Below are 22,262 nucleotides of genomic sequence, written 5' to 3'. Positions count from 1 at the left end.
TGTTAGGAGGATAATATTAGTGGTAGCTAACATTTACTGAGTTCCTATTACATGTCAGTATTGTTTTGATCACTTAAATGTATTATTTAATGCTCATAATTTTATGCACATTTAGCAAAACAGATGGGAATACTAAGATGTTCTTAATGTTTTTCAAACTTTAGCATGTGTATGAATAACCTAGGGATAAATGCAAGTCTAGGTGAGACCTTAGGTTATGCATTTCTAAGAAGCTCTCAGATGATGCTGACATAGCTGCTAAGGGAACACACTTTGAGAAGCAAAGTTTAACTAAATGGAAGAAACTAGACTTCAAATTATGGCAATCTGATTGCAAAAGAAGACATTATCTGAAAGGAATTTAGTTAGAAGCAAAACTAGTTGCCTATATGTTTTCTTGTTCTGAAACAAAGACACTTAAAACTTAGTATTAGCATTTAATGAGTACTAACAAACGAGAATTATACTATGATAGAGTTCTCAAAGCACTGATCCTTTATACATCTGAGGGTAGAGTTCAAAGTTCTGGATATTTCCCACTAATTCATAATGAAATTACTACTGTTTCCTTTTTCTGTAACTGAATTGCCTTACACATATGTAAAAACAAGTTAGCAACTAAGACTCTAACAATAGTCACAGAAATCCTAAAAGATTATGTACATCCATGCATGTTTACCTATGGCTAGTCAATTTTTCGAAAGAATTAAGTAATTTCACTTATCATTCATCACAAGAGAAACATAACATAATTTTACACCTTGGAAGATCCAAAATAGCTTAATTTTTTAATAAGTTGCTTCCTATACAGTTAAATGATGAAATAGAATGGATATACAATAATCTCACTTATTTCAAAAGTAAATTTTGGAAGTCATATTATTTATAGTTAAAGAGAAACAAAACTCCTCACATTTTAAGTTTTGCAAATCTCTCAAAAAAACCCACAATATTTCTGGAGAATCTATTAGAGAAACTGAAAGCAGAAGCAGCTTTTCACTAAACTATGGTGAAAAAAAATAAAAACGTAGAAAATTACAACCAAGACTTTGATCAAGCCCTATCTATGTAGGGAAGTAAAAGGGGGCATAATTTAGAAGTATATACTTGGAGCAGTTTGAACAAGTTCTCTTGGGAAGAGCTGGTGAATTGGCAGATGAAATGTATTCAGTGACGCACGGTGTGGAACAGAAAAGCTGAGTAGACCCTTTCCTCTGATAAGCTGTCTGGCCCTTCTGAAGGATTTTTTTACAGCCGGAACAGGAAACCTGAATGGCTGTGGTTGAAACTGAAGGAAGCATTTTATTCACGCCAGATGATGTCAGAGAAAGCTGAATGCCTGCAGTCAACTGTGAAGCTATAAACACAAAACAGAAAGGGAAAAAATTAGTATTTACATAAAACTATGCATTCTTTCATTTTCTTAAAGAGGTTACTTTCTGGACTTGAAACCCAAAACAAGCAGTGCACTATTCAAAGGCATTCTAAAGAAGTTGAGTAAGTGGCTACCATATTGATCAGAATAAATAAGGTTAATTTAAATAATTCTATTACCACTGTCTGAAAATGTAGTGTTTATTTTCAGTTCACTCTCCTGAGTTTTGGGCGGTTGGGCTTGACAATACTCCTACAAAAAGAGTTGAAAATAATGAATACAGTGTTTAAAACAACCAGTCATTTGATAAAAAATGATAAATTATGCTCAATTCTGTTCAGTGAATTGTACAGCTGAATTGAACCATTATACGTACATAGGCAAGCATCCCCCTTTTGATGACCTTTGGCTGATAACACCAATTACTATGTTATTGTCTACTGTACCTAGATGTGACTTCAGAAATTTTTGTTAACACAGTCCCTCAAGCTACTACAAATAGAGTAGACATAATAAAATGACACCTTGTTCTAATCCTTAATAGCTAATTGTCTTCATAAAGACCTTAAACACAAAAATTGTTAGATTGAGCTGAATGAGTTGTACAAAGAAGGATTTTTTCAGAGCAGTAAGCAATCTATCTAAACTTGATCTATGTGTTTGAATGTTCATGGGTTGAAGAAGAAACAGATACTTCTCAGATGGACAACATTCCCCAGTATCAATAACTCAACAGGAGTCATATCCTTACTTGATACTGATTTACTTTAGGCTATTTCTAAATGATACTAGAAATAAATTAAAACTGAACGTACTTTTTGTTTTATTAGAAATTTCAACTGGTTCATATACAAGCAGTATAAGGAAATTTGGCTTTACAGAACACTCAGAGCTTGAGTCAGTTTATCCTTTTTTAGGTTTTTAGCATGTGACGTGTCTAAAAAAATTTAAGAATGTACACGAAACTAATTTGGATGAAAAAAATTGTACATCAAACTAATCTGGATGAAAAAATTGTAAAGAAAAAAACTCTATGAGTTTAAAATGTACTAACTACACTACCTAATACAGGTAGTTGCATAAAATTATATTGTTTCAAGTTAAGAAAAATGAAAATAAACGTGTTAACCTTAGTGATGTCCATGATACCCTAAGCAGTTCTTTTATCAACCCAAAAACTTCCATCCAACGCATCCATTCTCTCAAATCACATTCTTGCACATTCGTTACGGCACTCAATACCACATAACTTGTATTAATAATCAGTGGCTTTGGACGCAGATAAATATTTAAGATTTCCAGTGAATAAAACAGCATCTGCATAACTAAAATTTATAATGAAATGTTGCTCTAGAAAAAAGAAAGGTAAAATATTTACCTGAGCATTGTCAGGTTCCGTCTTAATTTCATCTAGCTGCCCCAGGTGTGGTGCCCCTGCCTTGTCGTCACCTTCACCATCTATCGGTGATTCTTTCATCTTAGTATCTGAGGCAAAGGAATCCTCCAGGTCCAAACTAATGGTTTCTTCTTGGGGAACAGTTTCCAGATTCCTTAAATAAAGTATGAATTGATGAAGAGTCTGATATAGAAGTAGTCCTTTTAAATATGGTAGTTTTCTGGAAGCACAAAAGGGTCTTTAGACAGCTTGGCCTCCAGGTTCCTTCACGTACCAACACTGGCTTCCTTCTCTTCATGCCTTACTCCCCAACATAGCTTTGTTTTATACTTCCTGGGTACACACACCTCTATGCTTTCTTCTGGGACTAGTCTTCACTTCTATAAAACTATAGCATAAATCCACCAAACACACAAGTTTATTTTTAATTTAGGTTGAAGAAAATGTAAAGCCTTCTGAGTTTGATCCAATCACCTGTACTCACCACCCTCTCTTCCCTACTGGTCTCACAGAGACAGTTGTCACCTGTACCTTCAACTACTCTTCCCTGCCCTAGAGGTTCCTCTCCTGTAAGTATTTAAATAGATTGAAAAATCCAACTTATAAAGCTGTTGCTGTCTGGCTACTCCTCTCCTCATTCTTGAAATTCTCTCCTTAGATTACTGACTTCAAGACCTATTTCTCCCCCTACCTCTTTGCCAATTTGTCTTATCAAATGTTTCACCTACTTCTAAAATATTTGTGTTCCTCCGAAGCACAAATCCTCTCACTCACTCTGAGCACACAAAAACTTGGATTCAACTATCACCTACAGGCTAATTTTCTCCTACATTCCTGAACTTCAGCCCATATACCCAGTTGCTCCTTAAATATCTCCACTGGATATTCCACAGGTTCCTCAAACTCAAGAAATTTAAAGCTATATTCTTATATAATCCCCATAAACCTGCTTTACCTGTGTTCCCTTTCTTGGTAAATGGCTCTAACATATACACCCCATTTCCCAAGCTAGAAATCTACGAGTGGTCCTATGTTATACTTCCAAAGTCCCTACATCTAATCATCAAACTGGATCAAACACACCTTCTAAATGTCTTGAATCTTCTCATTATAACTCATGCTTGACCACCCTCCATCAATGGATTCCTTTTTGTTAAATAGATAGCTAAAATCCATAAACACAATATAAAAGACTGCTGCAAAATCAGCTTAAAAAAGAATTCCACTTTATAGCCTCTGAGGAACTACAGGAGTCTTTAGATTGCTTGAGAATCCCAATGCCTCTTTTTCAAGGACAAACTTCCTTCTGTTTTCCTTTTTCCTTAACTGAGGTTTTTTAAGTCTGGGGAGAGGAAATCCCAGGGCAAAATACCTCTAAAAACCGAAATCAGTCAAAGGGAGAAATAAAGTTTAAAGCACATTTATTGTTTACAAACTGCAGTCCAGCGCCTTCTCTCTCTCCCCTGCTCCGGAAGAGGCAAGCCAGCAGCCAGACCCTCGCCTTAAACTCTCAGGTTCAGACAGGCCCTTGGTTGCCCAGACATTGGCAACCCACTGACATGGAGATGAACTTCTCTCCACCCCGAGGATATGTAAATGCACTGAAGCCAGGCAAGATACTCTGGAAATGTTACAATTTTACCCACAGGTCTCTATTTCCACTTTCCTGGTAGTTTTTACTGAAAGCCCCTATCCTAAGGCAGAAAATTAAATAAATACAGCCTTACTGTGAAGTGCAATGAAAGCTCCTAGGGCCTCTGCCCAGCCCATTTGAGCATTACAATACAACCAGCAAAGCAAAACTCATTCAAATTGTCATTTTTGATTGTCATTAAGCAGATTCCCTTCACTTGAGAGTAAACACTTTTACAAGCCTATGGATCTATGGTATGATCTTTGGTATCTTGGAATCTCTTCAAACACGTTAGTCAATACACCAAGAGGCAAATAATGGAAAACACTCTGAAGATGTAACTAATTAATTTAAACTATATTTCTGAGGCAGGAGAAAATGGCATACAACATTTCTTTAGCTATTAGAAAAAAACAAAAAGAGCAAAAAACATATATGAACATCCAATACTTTCTTTTGCAACAAGATATACATTAGATTAAGTAAGTCCTGGAGACCTCTTTTTAATATAGTCCCACCCATCTTTTCAAATTGGGGCTAACCCACATGAGAGTATTAATAGTCATAGGATAAATGTAGTACATCTCCCTGCTGGTTACTACTACTTGAAAAAAAGTAATTTAAGACAATTTATAATTTTATTTTTATTGCTGACAAATGGTGATTTTCTTATTATATACAATCTTATATTAGCTTAAAGTATACAACAGAGGTTCAACATTTACCCATATTACTTATCCTCACCCCTACTAGTACAGCTACTATCTAAGACATTTTAATTTAAACCATAGGGGGATTATTATGGAGCAGAAAACAAAATTCACAATCATTTTAAAAGTAAAACATGAAACTGAAAAGAAATTACAAGTTATCAGTAGTTCCAGACACACAAACAGAAATCCAGAGGGAATGCATATACTTTACTCATGGAAAATTAGTACCATATTGCTCATATAGACCTGATGCTTCAAACTGCTTCACCTTAATCTTTTAATTGCTCCCCACAATACTTGCTGCTGGTACTGTTCTCCTACCTGGAAAGTCATTTTTGTCTATTCAAATCCTATTCAGCTTTTACACCACCTCAGCTCTAGATTTTATCAGATTGTCAAGAATTAAAAATAAGAATGATAAATCTAGGCAAAACAAAGTAGCGTTTAGCATGGTAACCACTCCTACTGAAAACAATTATAAAATTAATGGGCTTTACCCCTGAGGGCAGTTTCTAGAAAAGAGTAAAGGAAAAGCCCAAGCAGAAAACAGCAGGATACTGAGCCAAAGGGGAGACAAGACTTCTAGGTTATTCAAGTAGTTGGAACTCAAGAAGCACAAGAGAGAAGGGAGAACCATGGAGAAGTAATCCCTTGTATCTGCAAATATAACCCTCCTCCACTTATTAGCTGGCTCCTAAACTGTACATCTACAGAATAAGACTCCAAAAAACTTAGCAGAAAATAGAAGTTGAGAGGCTGAAGAGCTGAGAAAAGATTATAGCAGGTCTGCAGAGCTAAGAATAGTTGAAATTAAATCCAATAAAAGCAGATGGCACTTGGTAAAGACCTGAACTTTCAGTTGAGATTCCAAGGGGGTCATACCCTAGAAGTAAGAGCCACACCCCAGGAAAAAAGACCCCTTTATGTAAGTAAGGGCAAACCAAAATAGATCAGCCCTAACTAAGAGGGGCCTAACACCAATCCTGGATAGAATCAGTTTAATCCCTGGTAGTACTACCTGCCCGCCTAAAGGGAAATTCAGCCCTCTCCAGAAGAACTGCACCTAGTCTTTAAACTTTTCCTCCACAATGTGCAGAATACAATAAAAATTTATGGGCAATGCCCCCCCCCTCCCCTACACCCCAAAAAACTGACTGAAAGCCAAGGGGGAAAAAACCAAACAGATCCACCATGACTCATATTGGTTATTATCAGGCAAGGACTTTGATACATTTGAGAAAATAAATAAAAAGGTGGAGAAGTTCAGCAGAGTCCTAGAATTCATTTAAAAAATTAAAAAGTCATGGAGATTGAGAACTGGAAAATAACATAGGCAAATTAAGAACTCAACAGATGAATTTACTATCAAATTAGTGAGCTAGAAGACAGGTAGGTTAGCACAAAGTCAGACTGATGCATAAAAGGAGAAAAATACAAATAACGTGAGCAACATGTGGGACATGGCAAAAAGGTCTAACTCACAGGTAAAAGAGTCTCAGAATAAGAAAAAAGAGAATACAACAGAAGCAATATTTGAAGAAATACTTGCTGGGCAATGTCCCCCAAATGAAGAAAAATATAAAACTACATGAATTCAGGCAGCTTTATGAACAACAAATAAAAACACAACTATGCACATCATAGTCACGCTGGTGAAAACCAAAGATAAAAAGAAAATCTTAAAAGCAGCTAGAGAAAAAAGACATTAACAAACAGGGGGACAAAAATAAGAATGATGGTGGTCTTTTTGTCAGAAACTATGAAGATCAGAAGTTAATGAGATAAAGTGCTGGAAAAAAAAAGAGCTACCTAAAATTCTCTAATCAGTAAAAATATCCTTGAAAAATAAAGGTGAAATAAGAACATTTTCAGATAAATGAAAATGGTGACATTTATTACCAGCAAACTATACTGCAGAAATACGAAAAGAATACCCTTTAAAATAACGTGGCATACCCCATGGAAATTTAGTAACTATTTGTAGAGAGTATGATTATGTATATACAAAACGCTAAGGAATATTCCCTTCCTTGTTCCTCCAATAAAATACCAGAATAAGTAAATTTTAGCAGGATCGTAGGATAATATAAAGTCAGTACTTAAAACTTCTTTTTCTCATCATTTCTCTTCACCACTGTACTAGAGCTTATCATCAGGTCAATAAAACATGAAAAAAAGAAACCTTGAAAAGGAGTAATTGTCATTATCAATAACATGCTGTATACATAAAAAACCCAAACGGATCTCCAAGTAACTAATGGAATTATTAAGTAAATTTGGCAAGGTCAGAATTAAAAATCAATTACATTTCTTTGTACTAGAACAAGTTGGGAAATACAATTTAAAATAACCATTTCTATAGTATAATGCATCATATACAGGATTAAATCTAATGAACTATGTCAAGATCACTACACTGAAAACAAAACAATGCTAAGAGAAATTAAAAGATCTAAATAAATGGAGATACAACATGCTCATATTGACTCAATATTGTCAGCTTTCCCCAAATTGAACTACAGATCAAAATCCCAGCAGGAGTTTTTGTGGAACTTGAAAGATGATTCCAAATGTATATGTATATTCCATTTTTGCTAAGACAGCCCCAAAAAAGAAAACAGTTGGAGGCTTTATTATAAACCTACAGTAATTAAGGTAGTGAAGTATGGACACAAAAATAAAATGACTAATCAAAGAGTCCGGAAGCTGGTCTACTTCCACCTCTTATTTCCCTGCATTATAGTTACTTCTTTAGACATTACATTTTGCAAAGATTTGTTTTATTCAGTTGAATTCTGCAAGCTCTTTTACTGGCTTGACATGAAGGTTGGAGGCAGATGGCTAAATGCTTTTCAAAGCAAATTAAAATGTCCATGCTTAGTTCTGTAGGCAAAAGAGAGCCACTATTTATGAAGTGCCTAGGCACTGCCTTCAGAGATAATTAGATATCCCCATACTCACAGTATTCTGCCTATCACAGTATGATGATTCCCACAATTTAAGTGTATGCAAGGTACAGAGGAGAAATGAGGGAAGAGAAGATGGTCAAAAAATCTTCAAGAAGACTAAATTTGAGCTAAGTTTTAAAGGAAGTGTCTACAAAGCAATGATAGGGGATATTCCAACAATAGGGACAGCATGTGCAAAAACACAAATATATGGAAACTATAAGAAGTGGAATTACTGTTGAAGATAAAATGCAAGAGTGCTACAGGGAGGAAATGGAGTTAGAAAAGCAGAGAGCGGTCCTATCACAAAGGTCCCTGAATACCAAAAATCTTGAACTTCCCCTCCTAAATCGTAGCTTTTGGGGTTCAGCAAACATTTCATTCCTATTTTGTCTAATAAAAAATTAACTTAAAAAATAAAATCATGAGATACATTTAAATGCGTTATATACCAAATGTTAAGTATTTTGGAGACGTCCAAAGCATTAATTTGTGCTAGATTAAAACAGACTTTCAGAAGATAGCTTTTTCTGCCGTCTGAGTGACTATAATTCAATTCCTTGTAGCTGTGTCATTGATAAGGTAAGTTACAGCTTTGCACCTGTCCTTTTGGGATTCTGACCTGTATACATTAATTCACAGAAAACCGTAGAAGCAAATTCACTGTTTTAGCAAAGGCATGCTCCTCTAATGCTTTTGCTAATTAACCTAAGAGTTAAATGGGCAACTGCTGAGTCCTGATACTGTCAGGGCTAAGTGTTAATACAGTTGTTATAAATTTTAAGGGGCTTCTTGTCTTATACATTTGTGATGAGGAATACAAGTTATTGTCGGATGTTATCTGTGATTCAACTCTTAAAAATACTTTCCTACTCTCAAGCTTTTGGTTCAGTTTAATTTTTAGAGTTTAATTTTTAGAGTATGCTGAAATGCACCCTGAGAAAGCCGAACAAGTTACTGTTTACAAACAGTAGCCCATGAAAATTAAGATACTAAAACAAAACACTGAAAGTGAGAAAGATTGCTCCTTCATCTACTCCCAATTTCAAATCCGAATTCGAGTCAAACTTCATAGTGATTAATTTCTTTTAATCCCGTGTACGAGTCTATTTGTGTAGTTCCCAGGTTTAGTTTTAAGTAGAAAAAATAATGGCTTAATGAAGAGAGCCACAAGTGTGATCATACTAATGTTTTAGAGACAGAGACCGCAAGCCGGGTTACCACACAGGAGGAGGTGACGAGAAAAGCTGGGGAACAGCGACCCCCCCGACTCTGCGGACAAAGTTACAGGAGGCTACAAACACAAGCCGTCTAGGCGCCTGACCACGAGTTCCCGACCCCCCTATGGCGGAACCCGCACGCAGGGACCCATGTCTAGGATCCCGACCCGACGCTTCCCCCCTACCTCCGACGAGCGAAACTCGCCGGTCTGAGGTAAGGCACCGGAATAAAGGCCAACCCCGCAGGGCCTTAAGGAGCTTACTAATTTCTCCGGGATGCACGCCGCACGAGGCTTCTCAGAACTTCAACTCGAAACGGTCACGTGGGCCCCGCCCCTTTCCCGTCATGCTCTGCGGCCGAGCGTGCGCAACGCAGCCGGCCTGGCGCGGCACTTTTCTCCGTCGGGAGGGGGGCAGGCTAAGAGCTCCGACAACCGCCTGGGGTCTTATGCTTGAAGGTATATCCAGAAGGCAGCAAATTTTGGGCGCTTGAAAGTTGGGACTGCGTCGGGATTGACTCTGAGCTCAAGCGGGGCAGGGAGAGTTCCTGGATTTGAGAGATGTCTCTTCTGGCAACTTTTGTTAAATCCCCATTTCTTCATCCTTGAAATGGGGCAATTATAGTGCCCACATCATAGGCTTATGAAGATTAGAAGGGCAATAATAGTAAAGCGCCAGATACAGAGTAAATTCCCAGTAAAAGGAATTATTTGCAGAGATAGGGGGTTCAGGCTTTTTCCATTTGGGGGTGATCTTAGTATATTAAAATTAAAATAACCCCAAAACAGTATAGCAAAAATCACTGTTTTTTAAATGCTACTTCACTACTTAACACTTTCAACACCTAAGAAAGTATAGCATCAAATAATTGTGCTATTCCTAAAGCCATAAAAAGATTATAAAAGATCAGAGACACTCCCTCCTTTATAATTGCAGGAAAGAAAGAATGGTAGGTATAATTGCAGAAAAGTTTGTGAATTTGGTGCCAGGAACTGAGGAAGTTCTTATTTAATAGCTTATATAGTATTTTCTCTGTGAAATAAGAGGTCAGATCATATGCTGTGAGTGAGGTGATATGGTCAGAGATTTGAAGTGAAAGAAACGCTAGTCAATGTGAAGAATGTAAGAGAGAACTGACAAGAGACATGACAGGATTTCTGGACAATACCATTAGCCCAGTTGAGACTGAGGACCTTGGATTTGTATTTGAGCCAGCTTGGTAGGCTCTATGATTTTTGCCAAGAATAAACAGACTAGGTGTGAACACGGAGAAGTTGATTCAGAGATGTTTTTCCAGGTAAGTACAACAGAAGATCTGTTGGAGAGGGCTGAGGATGTTGGCAAGTAACTAGTAGAATATATAGAAACAAGACAAGACAGCAGAAGGTCAATAAATTGGATAAAAAAGACTGATCAAGGAACCAGAGGTCTTTATAAAATGGAAGTATAGCTTTAGAGGTAGAAATTGAATGAGGAAACAGAAAAGTAGAAGACTGTTCTCATAAAGTGGGATATCTGAATACATTACTTCAGAAATGGAGCAATTTTAGACCATCCAAGGATCCAATATGTGGCCATCAGAAGGTGAAGCTCAAGTGGAATGGGGAAAAGTTCACTGAAAATGGGAAGCTGAATAAACTGAGAGACCAGGATGTTAGAAGTGTTCATGAGGAAGGTGAAATCATGGCAGAAGAGGAAAACAGTGAGCCAGCAGCTAGATTCTTCAGTGAGGTGTTGAAGAGTGACTAGGAGATGAGCTGATGCCAGTAGTAAGGAGGGGTAGTCTAATCCTAATGATATAAACTTTAAAGGAACATGAATTCTTACATAAAATCAACATGGAGAACATGGGTAACATAGACCCAACTTCAGATCTTAAGGCATCCTCTGCTTAAGAGAGCTGCTGGTGAAGTAGTTGTTACAAATAAACACAGGCAGGAAATCATGGAAGAGTATGTTGAAATGAAAAAAGGATAGGAATTGGATCTACACAATATTCAGGTCCAGACTGTAACTCTATCACAACCGGGAGAAGCTAGGGAAACTGCTTACCAAATCTCTGAGCCTTGTACTTTAAACAGAATTTCTCTGGCTCTTTCCTTAGTAATGTTGACCTCTAGATATTTATAATAAAGTGAGGAGATGATTTTTCCCCACTTTTGTGTCAAACTCTATTAGACAGGTGCTAAGTTACCATAAAAATATCAGAAATTTCAGTTAAAAACTGGTATTTCAGGTTTTGATTATTGCTTTTTCTGGTGTCTTCTTGAGACTTCATCCTTCCCCTGTTTCTCTTTCCCTAATTCTAGACATGATGCCATTTAAGCTGAAGTTGAATAAAATCCAAATGATAGACACTGTACTCTGTTCAGTCACTTTTCCTCTGTCCCTGAGACTTCATTACTCCACCAGATTTGTTTTGATGGTTTATATTTTCCCTTCATATCAGTTCTATCCCAGAAGTCCCTTGGCAAACGGATTTCTTGGCTGTTCTATCAATTAAGTAGGCCTGGAAGATATATCTAGATCCTATGCATGGGGACATTTTAGGCTTAACTTGAGTTCCCCACATTGTGAAAAAACCTTGGAATTAGATGGATGTAAACTTTCCATGATACTTGGTTTGTAACTAGTTAATTACATAGTACTCTATTATATCAGGTATGTAGCAAGTGCACAGGTTGGGTTAACTTGTCTTTCCTCTGTGCTCCCAGAGTATTCATTCTGTAATATTCACCACATCAGAGATTAACTATCTCTTTGGTTGTCTGTACTTCTTTTCAAAAAGTGTATGTGCCACATGAAAAGATGCTCCACATGGCTAGTCATCAGAGAAATGTAAATTAAAACCACAATGAGATATCACCTCCTACCAGTAAGGATCGCCACCATCTAAAAGACAAACAACAACAAATGTTGGCGAGGTTGTGGAGAAAGGGGAACCCTCCTACACTGCTGGAGGGAAAGTAAACTAGTTCAACCATTCTGTAAAGCAGTATGGAGGTTCCTCAAAAAGCTCAAAATAGACATACCATTTGACCCAGGAATTCCACTTCTAGGAATTTATCCTAAGAATACAGCAGCCCAGTTTGAAAAAGACAGATGCACCCCTATGTTTATCGCAGCACTATTTACAATAGCCAAGAAATGGAAGCAACCTGAGTGTCCATCAGTAGATGAATGGATAAAGAAGATGTGGTACATATACACAATGGAATATTATTCAGCCATAAGAAGAAAACAGATCCTACCATTCGCAACAACATGGATGGAGCCAGAGGGCATTACGCTCAGCGAAATAAGCCAGGTGGAGAAAGATACGTATCAAATGATTTCACTCATCTGTGGAGTATAAGAACAAAGCAAAAACTGAAGGAACACAAGAGCAGCAGACTCACAGAATCCAAGAATGGATTAACAGTTACCAAAGGGAAAGGGACTGGGGAGGATGGGTGGGAAGGGAGGGATAAGGGGGGGAAAATGGCATTATGATAGCACACATACTGTAGGGGCGGTGGCATGGGGAAGGCAGTGTAACACAGAGAAGACAAGTAGTGATTCTGTAGCATCTTACTATGATGATGGACAGTGACTGTAATGGGGTATGTGGTGGGGACTTGATAATGGGGGGAGTCTAGTAACCATAATGTTGCTCATGTAATTGTACATTAATGATACCAAAAAAAAAGGTATACACATTGATTAACTTAATGCCCTTCAACAATTTATGTTAGAATTAGAAATTTAATATGGTGATACTTTTGAATTTTTCATATGCCTTAAGCAACAGTAAAGCTTCCACAAAGAGAAAGATTACAAAATTGACTAATTTATATCTAAATCTATTCAATTCCACAAGTTAAATATTGCTGCATATTTTTTGCAGCTTTTATTCTTCTTAAGATTATACCTATACTTATTTTGATATCTTGAGGTTTCAGTAGTATTATTTCAATTATTTTCTGATTTCAGAAATCTTGCCAAATCCATTAAAAAATACAATTTTAGGCCCACTAAGTTTCCAAGGTCATCAGTGATATCAATGAATTCTTTCTTAGTTGGGATATAAGACCAAGTTTTGCTTTCCAAGGTAATAGAGACTGTTAATTTAAAACCCTTTATTATAATAACATTTTTTTAATATCAAGGTATTTACAAGTCTCTGTCCTTCTTACTGTTTTTAATTTTCAAAACTTACTGTTTATCCTGGAAATGACATAAGTTCTAAGTTTTGCATGAACAATAAATAGTTTCTAAGCTATCATCCTGCCATTACATTACATTGATCTCCTTAAAAACTTACGTATTTCTTTTTTTTCTTTTTCTTTTTTGTTTTGTTATCATTATTCTACAATTACAGGAAGAAAATTATGTTTACTAGGCTCCCCCATTCACCATGTCCCACCCCCACCCCATTACAGTCACTGTCCATCAGTGTAGTAAGATGCTGTAGAATCACTACTTGTCTTCTCTGTGTTGCACAGCCCTCCCCATGCAACCCCCCCAACATTATACATGCTAATCGTAATGCCCTTTCTTTTTCCCCGCCCTTATCCCTCTCTTCCCACCCATCCTCCCTAGTCCCTTTCCCTTTGGTAACTATTAGTCCATTAGTGGGTTCTGTAATTCTGCTGCTCTTGTGTTCCTTCAGTTTTTGCTTTGTTCTTATACTCCACAGATGAGTGAAATCATTTGATACGTATCTTTCTCCACCTGGCTTATTTCGCTGAGCGTAATGCCCTCTGGCTCCATCCATGTTGTTGCGAATGGTAGGATCTGTTTTCTTCTTATGGCTGAATAATATTCCATTGTGTATATGTACCACATCTTCTTTATCCATTCATCTACTGATGGACACTCAGGTTGCTTCCATTTCTTGGCTATTGTAAACAGTGCTGTGATAAAAATAGGGGTGCATCTGTCTTTTTCAAACTGGGCTGCTGTATTCTTAGGATAAATTCCTAGAAGTGGAATTCCTGGGTCAAATGGTATGTCTATTTTGAGCTTTTTGAGGAACCTCCATACTGCTTTCCACAATGGTTGAACTAGTTTAAATTCCTTCCAGCAGTGTAGGAGGGCTCTCCTTTCTCCACAACCTTGCCAACATTTGTTGTTTGTCTTTTAGATGGTGGCGATCCTTACTGGTATGAGGTGATATCTCATTGTGGTTTTAATTTGCATTTCACTGGTGACGAGGGGTGTGGAGCATCTTTTCATGTGTCGGCCATTTGAATTTCTTCTTTGGAGAACTGTCTGTTCAGCTCTTCTGCTCATTTTTTAATTAGATTATTTGCTTTTTGTTTGTTGAGGTGTATGAGCTCTTTATATATTTGGGATGTCAACCCTTTATTGGATCTGTCATTTATAAACATATTCTCCCATACTGTAGGGTACCTTTTTGCTCTATTGATGGTGTCCTTTGCTATACAGAAACTTTTCAGCTTAATATAGTCTCACTTGTTCATTTTTGCTTTTCTTTCCTTTGCCCAGGGATATATGTTCATGAAGAAGTCACTCTTGTTTATTTCCAATAGATTTTTGCCTATGTTTTTTTCTAAGAGTTTTATGGTTTCATGACTTACATTCAGGTCTTTGATCCATTTTGAATTTACTTTTGTGTATGGAGTTAGACAGTGATCCAGTTTCATTTTCTTACATGTAGCTGTCCAGTTTTGACAGCACCATCTGTTGAAAACATTGTCATTTCCCCATTGTATGTCCATGGCTCCTTTATCGAATATTAATTGACCATATATGTTTGGGTTAATGTCTGGAGTCTCTATTCTGTTCCACTGGTCTGTGGCTCTGTTCTTGTGCCAGTACCAAATTGTGTTGATTACTGTGGCTTTGTAGTAGAGCTTGAAGTTGGGGAGCGAGATCCCCCCACTTTATTCTTCCTTCTCAGTATTGCTTTGGCTATTCAGGGTCTTTGGTGTTTCCATGTGAATTTTTGAAGTATTTGTTCCAGCTCGTTGAAGAATGCTGTTGGTAAATTGATAGGGATTGCATCAAATCTGTATATCCTGCTTTGGGCAGGATGGCCATTTTGATGATATTAATTCTTCCTAGCCAAGAGCATGGGATGAGTTTCCATTTGTTAGTGACCTCTTTAATTTCTTTTAAGAGTGTCTTATAGTTTTCAGGGTATAGGTCTTTCACTTCCTTGGTTAGGTTTATTCCTAGGGATTTTATTCTTTTTGATGCAATTGTGAATGGAATTATATTTCTGATTTCTTTTTCTATTAGTGCATTGTTAGTGTATAGGAAAGCCACAGATTTCTGTGTGTTAATTTTGTATCCTGCAACTTTGCTGTATTCCCGTATCAGTTCTATTAGTTTTGGAGTGGAGTCTTTAGGGTTTTTTATGTACAATATCATGTCATCTGCAAATAGTGACAGTTTAACTTCTTTACCAATGTGGATTCCTTGTATTTCTTTGTTTTGTCTAATTGCCATGGCTAGGCCCTCCAGTACTATGTTGAATAACAGTGGGGAGAGTGGGCATCCCTGTCTTGTTCCCAATCTTAGAGGAAAAGCTTTCAGCTTCTCGCTGTTCAGTATGATGTTGGCTGTGGGTTTATCATATATGGCCTTTATTATGTTGAGGTACTTGCCCTCTGTACCCATTTTGTTGAGAGTTTCTATCGTGAATGTATGTTGAATTTTATTGAATGCTTTTTCAGCATATATGGAGATGATCATGTGGTTTTTGTCTTTCTTTTTGTTGATATGGTGGATGATGTTGATGGATTTTCGAATGTTGTACCATCCTTGCATCCCTGGGATGAATCCCACTTGGTCATGGTGTATGATCCTTTTGATGTGTTTTTGAATTTGGTTTGCTAATATTTTATTGAGTGTTTCTGCATCTATGCTTATCAGGGATATTGGTCTGTGATTTTCTTTTTTGGTGGGGTTTTTGCCTGGTTTTGGTATTACTGTGATGTTGGCTTCATAGAATGAGTTTTGGAGTATTCCCTCCTCTTCTATTTTTTGGTAAACTTTAAGGAGAATGGGTATTGTATCTTCTCTGTATGTCTGATAAAATTCTGAGGTAAATCCATCTGGCCCAGAGTTTTTTTTTCTGGGTAGTTTTTTGATTACTGCTTCAATTTCTTTGCTGGTAATTGGTTTGTTTAGATTTTGTGTTTCTTCCTTGGTCAGTCTTGGAAGGTTGTATTTTTCTAGGAAGTTGTCCATTCCTTCTACGTTTTCCAGCTTCTTAGCATATAAGTTTTCATAGCAGTCTCTAATTATTATTTGTATTTCTGTTGGGTCCGTTGTTATGTTTCCTTTCTCGTTTCTGATTCTGTTGATGTGTGTTGATTCTCTTTTTCTCTTAATAAGTCTGGCTAGAGGCTTATCTATTTTGTTTATTTCCTCAAAGAACCAGCTCTTGGTTTCATTGATTTTTTTCTATTGTTTTATTCTTCTCAATTTCATTTATTTCTTCTCTGATCTTTTTTATGTCCCTCCTTCTGCTGACTTAGGCCTCATTTGTTCTTCTTTTTCCAATTTCGGTAATTGTGATGTTAGACGATTCATTTGGGATTGTTCTTCCTTTTTTAAGTATGCCTGGATTGCTATGTACTTTCGTCTTAAGACTGCTTTCGCTGCGTCCCACAGAAGTTGGGGCTTTGTTTTGTTGTCATTTGTTTCCATATATTGCTTGATCTGTATTTTAATTTGGTCACTGAACCTTTGATTATTTAGAAGTGTTTTGTTAAGCCTCCATGTGTTTGTGGGCCTTTTTGCCTTGTTTGTACAATTTAGTTCTAGTTTTATACCTTTGTGGTCTGAAAAATTGGTTGGTAGAATTTCAGTCTTTTTGAATTTACTGAGAGTCTTTTTGTGGCCTAGTATGTGGTATATTATGGAGAATGTTCCATCTGTACTTGGGAAGAATGTGTTTCCTGTTGCTTTGTATGTAGAGTTCTATACATGTTTATTAGGTCCATCTGTTCTAATGTGTTGTTCAGTGCCTCTGTGTCCTTACTTATTTTCCGTCTGGTGGATCTATCTTTTGGAGTGAGTGGTGTGTTGAAGTCTCTTAAAATGAATGCATTGCATTCTATTTCCTTCTTTAGTTCTGTTGGTGTTTGTTTCACATATGCTGGTGCTCCTGTGTTGAGTGCATATACATTTATAATGGTTATATTCTCTTGCTGGACTGACCCCTTTTTCATTATGTAATGTCTTTATCTCTTGTTGTTTTCTTTGTTTTGAAGTCTATTTTGTCTGATACTAGTACTGCCACACCTGCTCTTTTTTCCCTGTTGTTTGCATGAAATGTCTTTTTTCATCCCTTGACTCCCAGTCTGTGCATGTATTTGGGTTTGAGGTGGGTCTCTTGTAAGCAGCATATAGATAGGTCTTGCTTTTGTTTCCATTCTATTACTCTGTGTCTTTTGATTTGTGCATTCAGTCTATTTACATTTAGGGTGATTATTGAAAGATATGAACTTATTGCCATTGCAGGCTTTAGATTCATGGTTACTGAAGGTTCAAGGTTAGCTTATTTAGTACTTACTGTCTAACTTAAGTCGCTTATTGAGGTATTACAAACACTGTCTGGTGACTCTTTATTTCTCTCCCTTCTTATTCCTCCTCCTCCATTCTTTATATGTTGGGTGTTTTATTCTGTGCTCTTTTGTGTTTCCTTTAATTGCTTTTTGGGTAGTTGATTTTATTTTTTGCCTTTAGTTAGTATTTGGTTGGTCTGCTTTCTTTGTTGTAGAGGTGGTTTGTGGGAGGCAAATTCCCTCGACTTTTGCTTGTTGGGAAATTGTTTAATCCCTCCTTTGTATTTAAATGATAATCATGCTGGATACAGTATTCTTGGTTCAAGGCCCTACTGTTTCATTGTATTAAATATATTGTGCCATTCTCTTCTGGCCTGTAAGGTTTCTGTTGAGAAGTCTGATGATAGCCTGATGGGTTTTCCTTTGTAGGTGACCTTTTTCCTCTCTCTAGCTGCCTTTAAAACTCTGTCCTTGTTCTTGATGTTTACCATTAATTATTATGTGTCTTGGTGTTGTCCTCCTTGGGAGTTCTGTGTACTTCTGTGGTCTGAATGATTATTTCCTCCCCCAGTTTGGGGAAGTGTTAGGTAATTTTTCTTCAAATACACTTTCTATCCCTTTTTCTCTCTCTTCTTCTTCTGGTACCCCTATAATGCGGATATTGTTCCTTTTGGATTGGTCACACAGTTCTCTTAATATTGTTTCATTCCTGGAGATCCTTTTATCTCTTTCTGCATCAGCTTCTCTGTGCTCCTGTTCTCTGATTTCTATTCCATTAACAGCCTCTTGCACCTCATCCAGTCTGCTCTTAAGTCCTTCCAGAGATTGTTTCAGTTCTGTCATCTCCTTCTGGACTTCATCCCTTAGCGCTTGCATATTTCTCTGAATATCCATCAGCATGGTTATGACCTTTATTTTGAATTCTTTTTCAGGAAGATTGGTTTGGTCTATCTCTTTCTCAGGGGTTGACTCTGTGATTTTTGTCTGGATCAAATTCTTCTGCCTTTTCATGGTGAGAGGTAGTTTTGGGGAGCTGGTGCCTGTGTCAGCTGGGAGAATGTCCCTTGTTGCTAGTTTGTGGCCTTCGTCTCTTGGTCTTAGCGGCTTGTGCTGGGCAGCTGCATGCAGACAGGGTGTCTGATTTTTGCCCAGCCGCTGTGGAAGAAGGTCTGCCCAGTTGCTGTGTGCGTGGTCACTGCCACTATGGTGGAGTCATGCTGGAGGGGGAATGGGCGGGAGGCTGTTTATCACCATGAGGGACCTCCGAGCTGTGCTGCCGCGCAGGGCATTGGGGCACCCGGAGTTCCCTGGGAATCCCAGGTAATGGGCTGATTGCGCCGTGATGCTTCTGTCCAGCTGTGAGGCCCCTGTCCCTTTAAGATTTTCAAAGTGCACTCACTTTTCTTTTGTTTCAGGGTTGCCTGCTGCAGGGACTGGAACTACTCACAGGTCTTACTGTCCTGTTTCCCTAGTATCCAGCACACCACGCACTGTGTGTCTGTGCTCCTAGTGTGGATGGCTAGGGCTGGGTATTTAGCAGTCCTGGGATCCCTCTCCCTCCCTACTCCAACTCCTTTCCTCCCACTGAGAAGTGGGGTGAGGGGTGCTCGGCTCCCATTGGGCTGCAGCTTATATTTTATCCCCTTCGTGAGGCGCTGGGTTCTCGCAGGTTTAGATGTAGTCTGGCTGTTGTCCTGTGTCTTCTGGTCTCTCTTTTAGGAATAGTTGTATTTGTTGTATTTTCAAAAATATATATGGTTTTGGGAGGAGATTTCTGCTGCTCTACTCACACTGCCATCTTGACCTCGCCCCCATGGGGTCTTGTTTTTTTTTTATCCATTCTGTAACTCTATGTCTTTTGATTGGTGCATTCAGTTCATTTACATTTAGGGTGATCATTGATAGATATGTACTTATTGCCATTGCAGGGTTTAGATTCATGGTTCAAGGGCAGCTTCTTTACTATTTAACAGTCTAACTTAACTCGCTGATTATACTATTTCAAACACAATGTAAAGGATTTTTTTCTCCCTTCTTTTTCTTCCTCCTACATTCTTTAAATATTAGTTGTCATCTTCTGTACTCTGGTGTATCCCTTGACTATGGGGATAGTTGATTTAATTTTGCATTTCCTTAGTAATTAATTGGTCTATTTCCTTTACTGTGGTTTTATTTCCTCCGGTGACAGCTCTTTTGCCTTAGGAGCACTTCCATCTATAGCAGTTCCTTTACAATATACTGTAGAGATGGTTTGTGAGAGGTAAATTCCCTCAACTTTTGCTTATCTGCAAGTTGTTTAATCCCTCCTTCAAATGTAAATGATAATCTTGCTAGGTAGAATATTCTTGGTTTGAGGCGCTTGTGTTTTATTGCATTAAATATATCATGCCACTCCCTTCTGCCCGCTAAGGTTTCTGCTGAGAAGTCTGATGATAGCCTGATAGGCTTTCCTTTGTATTTGATCTTTTTTCTCTCTCTGGCTGCTTTTAATACTCTGTCCTTTTCCTTGATCTTTGCCATTTTAATTATTATATGTCTTGGTGTTGTCTTCCTTGGGTTCCTTGTGTTGGGAGATCTGTGTAGTTCCATGGCCTGAGGGACTGTTTTCTTCCCCAGATTGTGGACATTTTAAGCAATTATTTCCTCAAAGACAGTTAATATCCCTTTCTCTCTCTTTTCTTCTTGTACCCCTATAATGCGAATATTGTTCCATTTAGATTGGTAACACCGTTCTCTTATTATTCTTTCATTCCAGAGATCCTTTTTTCTCTCTGTGCATCACCTTTTTTGTATTCCTGTATTTTAATTTCTATTTTATTTACTGTCTCCTCTACCTCATCTGATCTGCTTTTCAGTCCCTCCACTCTATGTTTCATTTCAGATAGTGCATTTTTCAAAGTTGCTATCTCTTTCTTGAAGTCCTCCCTGAGATCTTGAATATTTTTCTGAGGCTCCATGAGCATGTTTATGACTTATATTTTACAGTCTTTATCAAGAAGATTGGTGATTTTCTTTTAACTTAGCCCTTTTTCTGGTATTTGAGGGATTTTGGTTTGTACAAAATTCTTTTGCCATTTCATATTTCTAATGAATACTATGGAATAATATCTTTGTGTAGGCAGTGACATCTAATGTTCAGAATTTCTACTCTCTAGAGCTTCCCAGCTCTTAGAGCAATGGTGGGGATTGCAGGCGAGCAGTGCCAAATTCTGCTAGGAAGAAAGAGATTTTCCTGCTTTCCAGCTGCAGTGCCTGCCTCCACTGCCAGGGCTAGTCAGCTGAGTGCACAGTGAGGAGCCTCTGCATTATGCCCTTGTAGCTGTCATAGGCAGGGCTGCCCTCCAGGTGGCCTAGCGCAATGGCAGGGGCATCTGGTTTGCAAACCAGTGCCCACTGGGTGGAAGGAGCAGCAGGCTGCATATTGCAGTGGGGGGCCTCAGTGATGCATTTCCAGCCAGGTGGATGGAGCACCTGAAGCCCCTGAACATTCCCAACCTGCTGGGGAGTGAGTGTGTTGGGATGGTTTTGTCCACCTGTCCTTTCTCATGAGCAGCGAGCTCTGTGTAATTAATCCTTGCCCCTTTAGCAGCCCTCTCACTGTTGGACAGTCTTTCAAAGTGCCAGCCTTTCTTTTGTCCCACAGTGGCTGGTTGTGGGTACCTCTTCTACACAAGTGGCTGGAATCTCAGGCTTAAACAACAATTTGTTACTTCTCATGATTACATTTTTGGCTGGGCTCAATTGGAGAGTTCTTCTGCCCCACATGGTATCAAGTGGGGTCACTTCTGTGGATGTGTTCAGCTAGGAATTTGCCTGTAATGTCCATGATTGGTTCATAAACATCCCTGGGACCTTGGCAAGGAGGAGCAGGGACTTCTTTCTCTTTCTTGTGGTTTCTCCAGTAGGGTGGCCAGAACTGTTGATAGGGTGGCCCGAAGAGAGCAAATGTAGAAGTTGGCAGGTCTCTTAAAGTCTATACCTATAATAACTGTCAAAATGTCACTCCCCTGTAATTTATTGGTCAAAGCAAGTCACAGGCCAGCCCTAATTCAAGTTGAGAGGAAACTTAACTGCACATCTTGGGAGAAACCTCATACACATACAGAGACAGGAGGAATTGTTTGTGCCCATATTTGGAAACTGTCATAGTTTGCCTTCTGGCCATAATACTTCATATCCCTTCCCAATCAAAATACACTCACCTGCTCAACCAAAAGTCTCAAACCATTATGGCATTGGATCAAAGTCCAGGAAGTCACCATCTCAATCAGGTCTATGGAAGAAAGTCCTCTGGTATAGTTCATTGGATAAAGCTGCTCAGGTGCAACTTTTTCAATCCAGAGACCTGCTAACTAAACAGACAACTTATCTGTTCCCTAGCCCCTCCCTGCCCCCCAGCAAATCCAATTTACTTGATTATATAGAGTCAGAGTGACACCAAAGGACACTCCTGTT

At 38.2% G+C, this 22,262-nt stretch overlaps 1 protein-coding gene across 5 annotated transcripts in view; it reads right to left on the bottom strand.

Annotated features, from left to right (window-relative positions):
• The window catches only part of ZMYM1 (zinc finger MYM-type containing 1), a 43,552-nt gene that overhangs the window by 16,720 nt on the left and 4,570 nt on the right, over window positions 1–22,262 (bottom strand). For 2 of the 5 annotated variants that reach the window (XM_036990683.2, XM_036990686.2), the window contains exons 2-4: window positions 2,754–2,925; window positions 1,555–1,627; window positions 1,108–1,357 (exon numbers count right to left, since the gene is read on the bottom strand). In XM_036990683.2, the coding sequence (XP_036846578.1) occupies window positions 1,108–1,357; window positions 1,555–1,627; window positions 2,754–2,925 (495 nt within the window). Of the gene's footprint in view, window positions 1–1,107; window positions 1,358–1,554; window positions 1,628–2,753; window positions 2,926–9,470; window positions 9,622–22,262 lie in introns of those variants that run through there. The other 3 variants (XM_017648390.3, XM_017648391.3, XM_073233619.1) reach the window with 3 other exon arrangements.

This window comes from Manis javanica, chromosome 4, assembly GCF_040802235.1.
Source record: "Manis javanica isolate MJ-LG chromosome 4, MJ_LKY, whole genome shotgun sequence".
In the NCBI taxonomy this organism is placed as follows: Eukaryota; Metazoa; Chordata; class Mammalia; order Pholidota; family Manidae; genus Manis; species Manis javanica.
The sequence above is the reverse complement of the archived record's forward strand: the minus strand, read 5'-3'. Positions and strand labels throughout refer to the sequence as shown.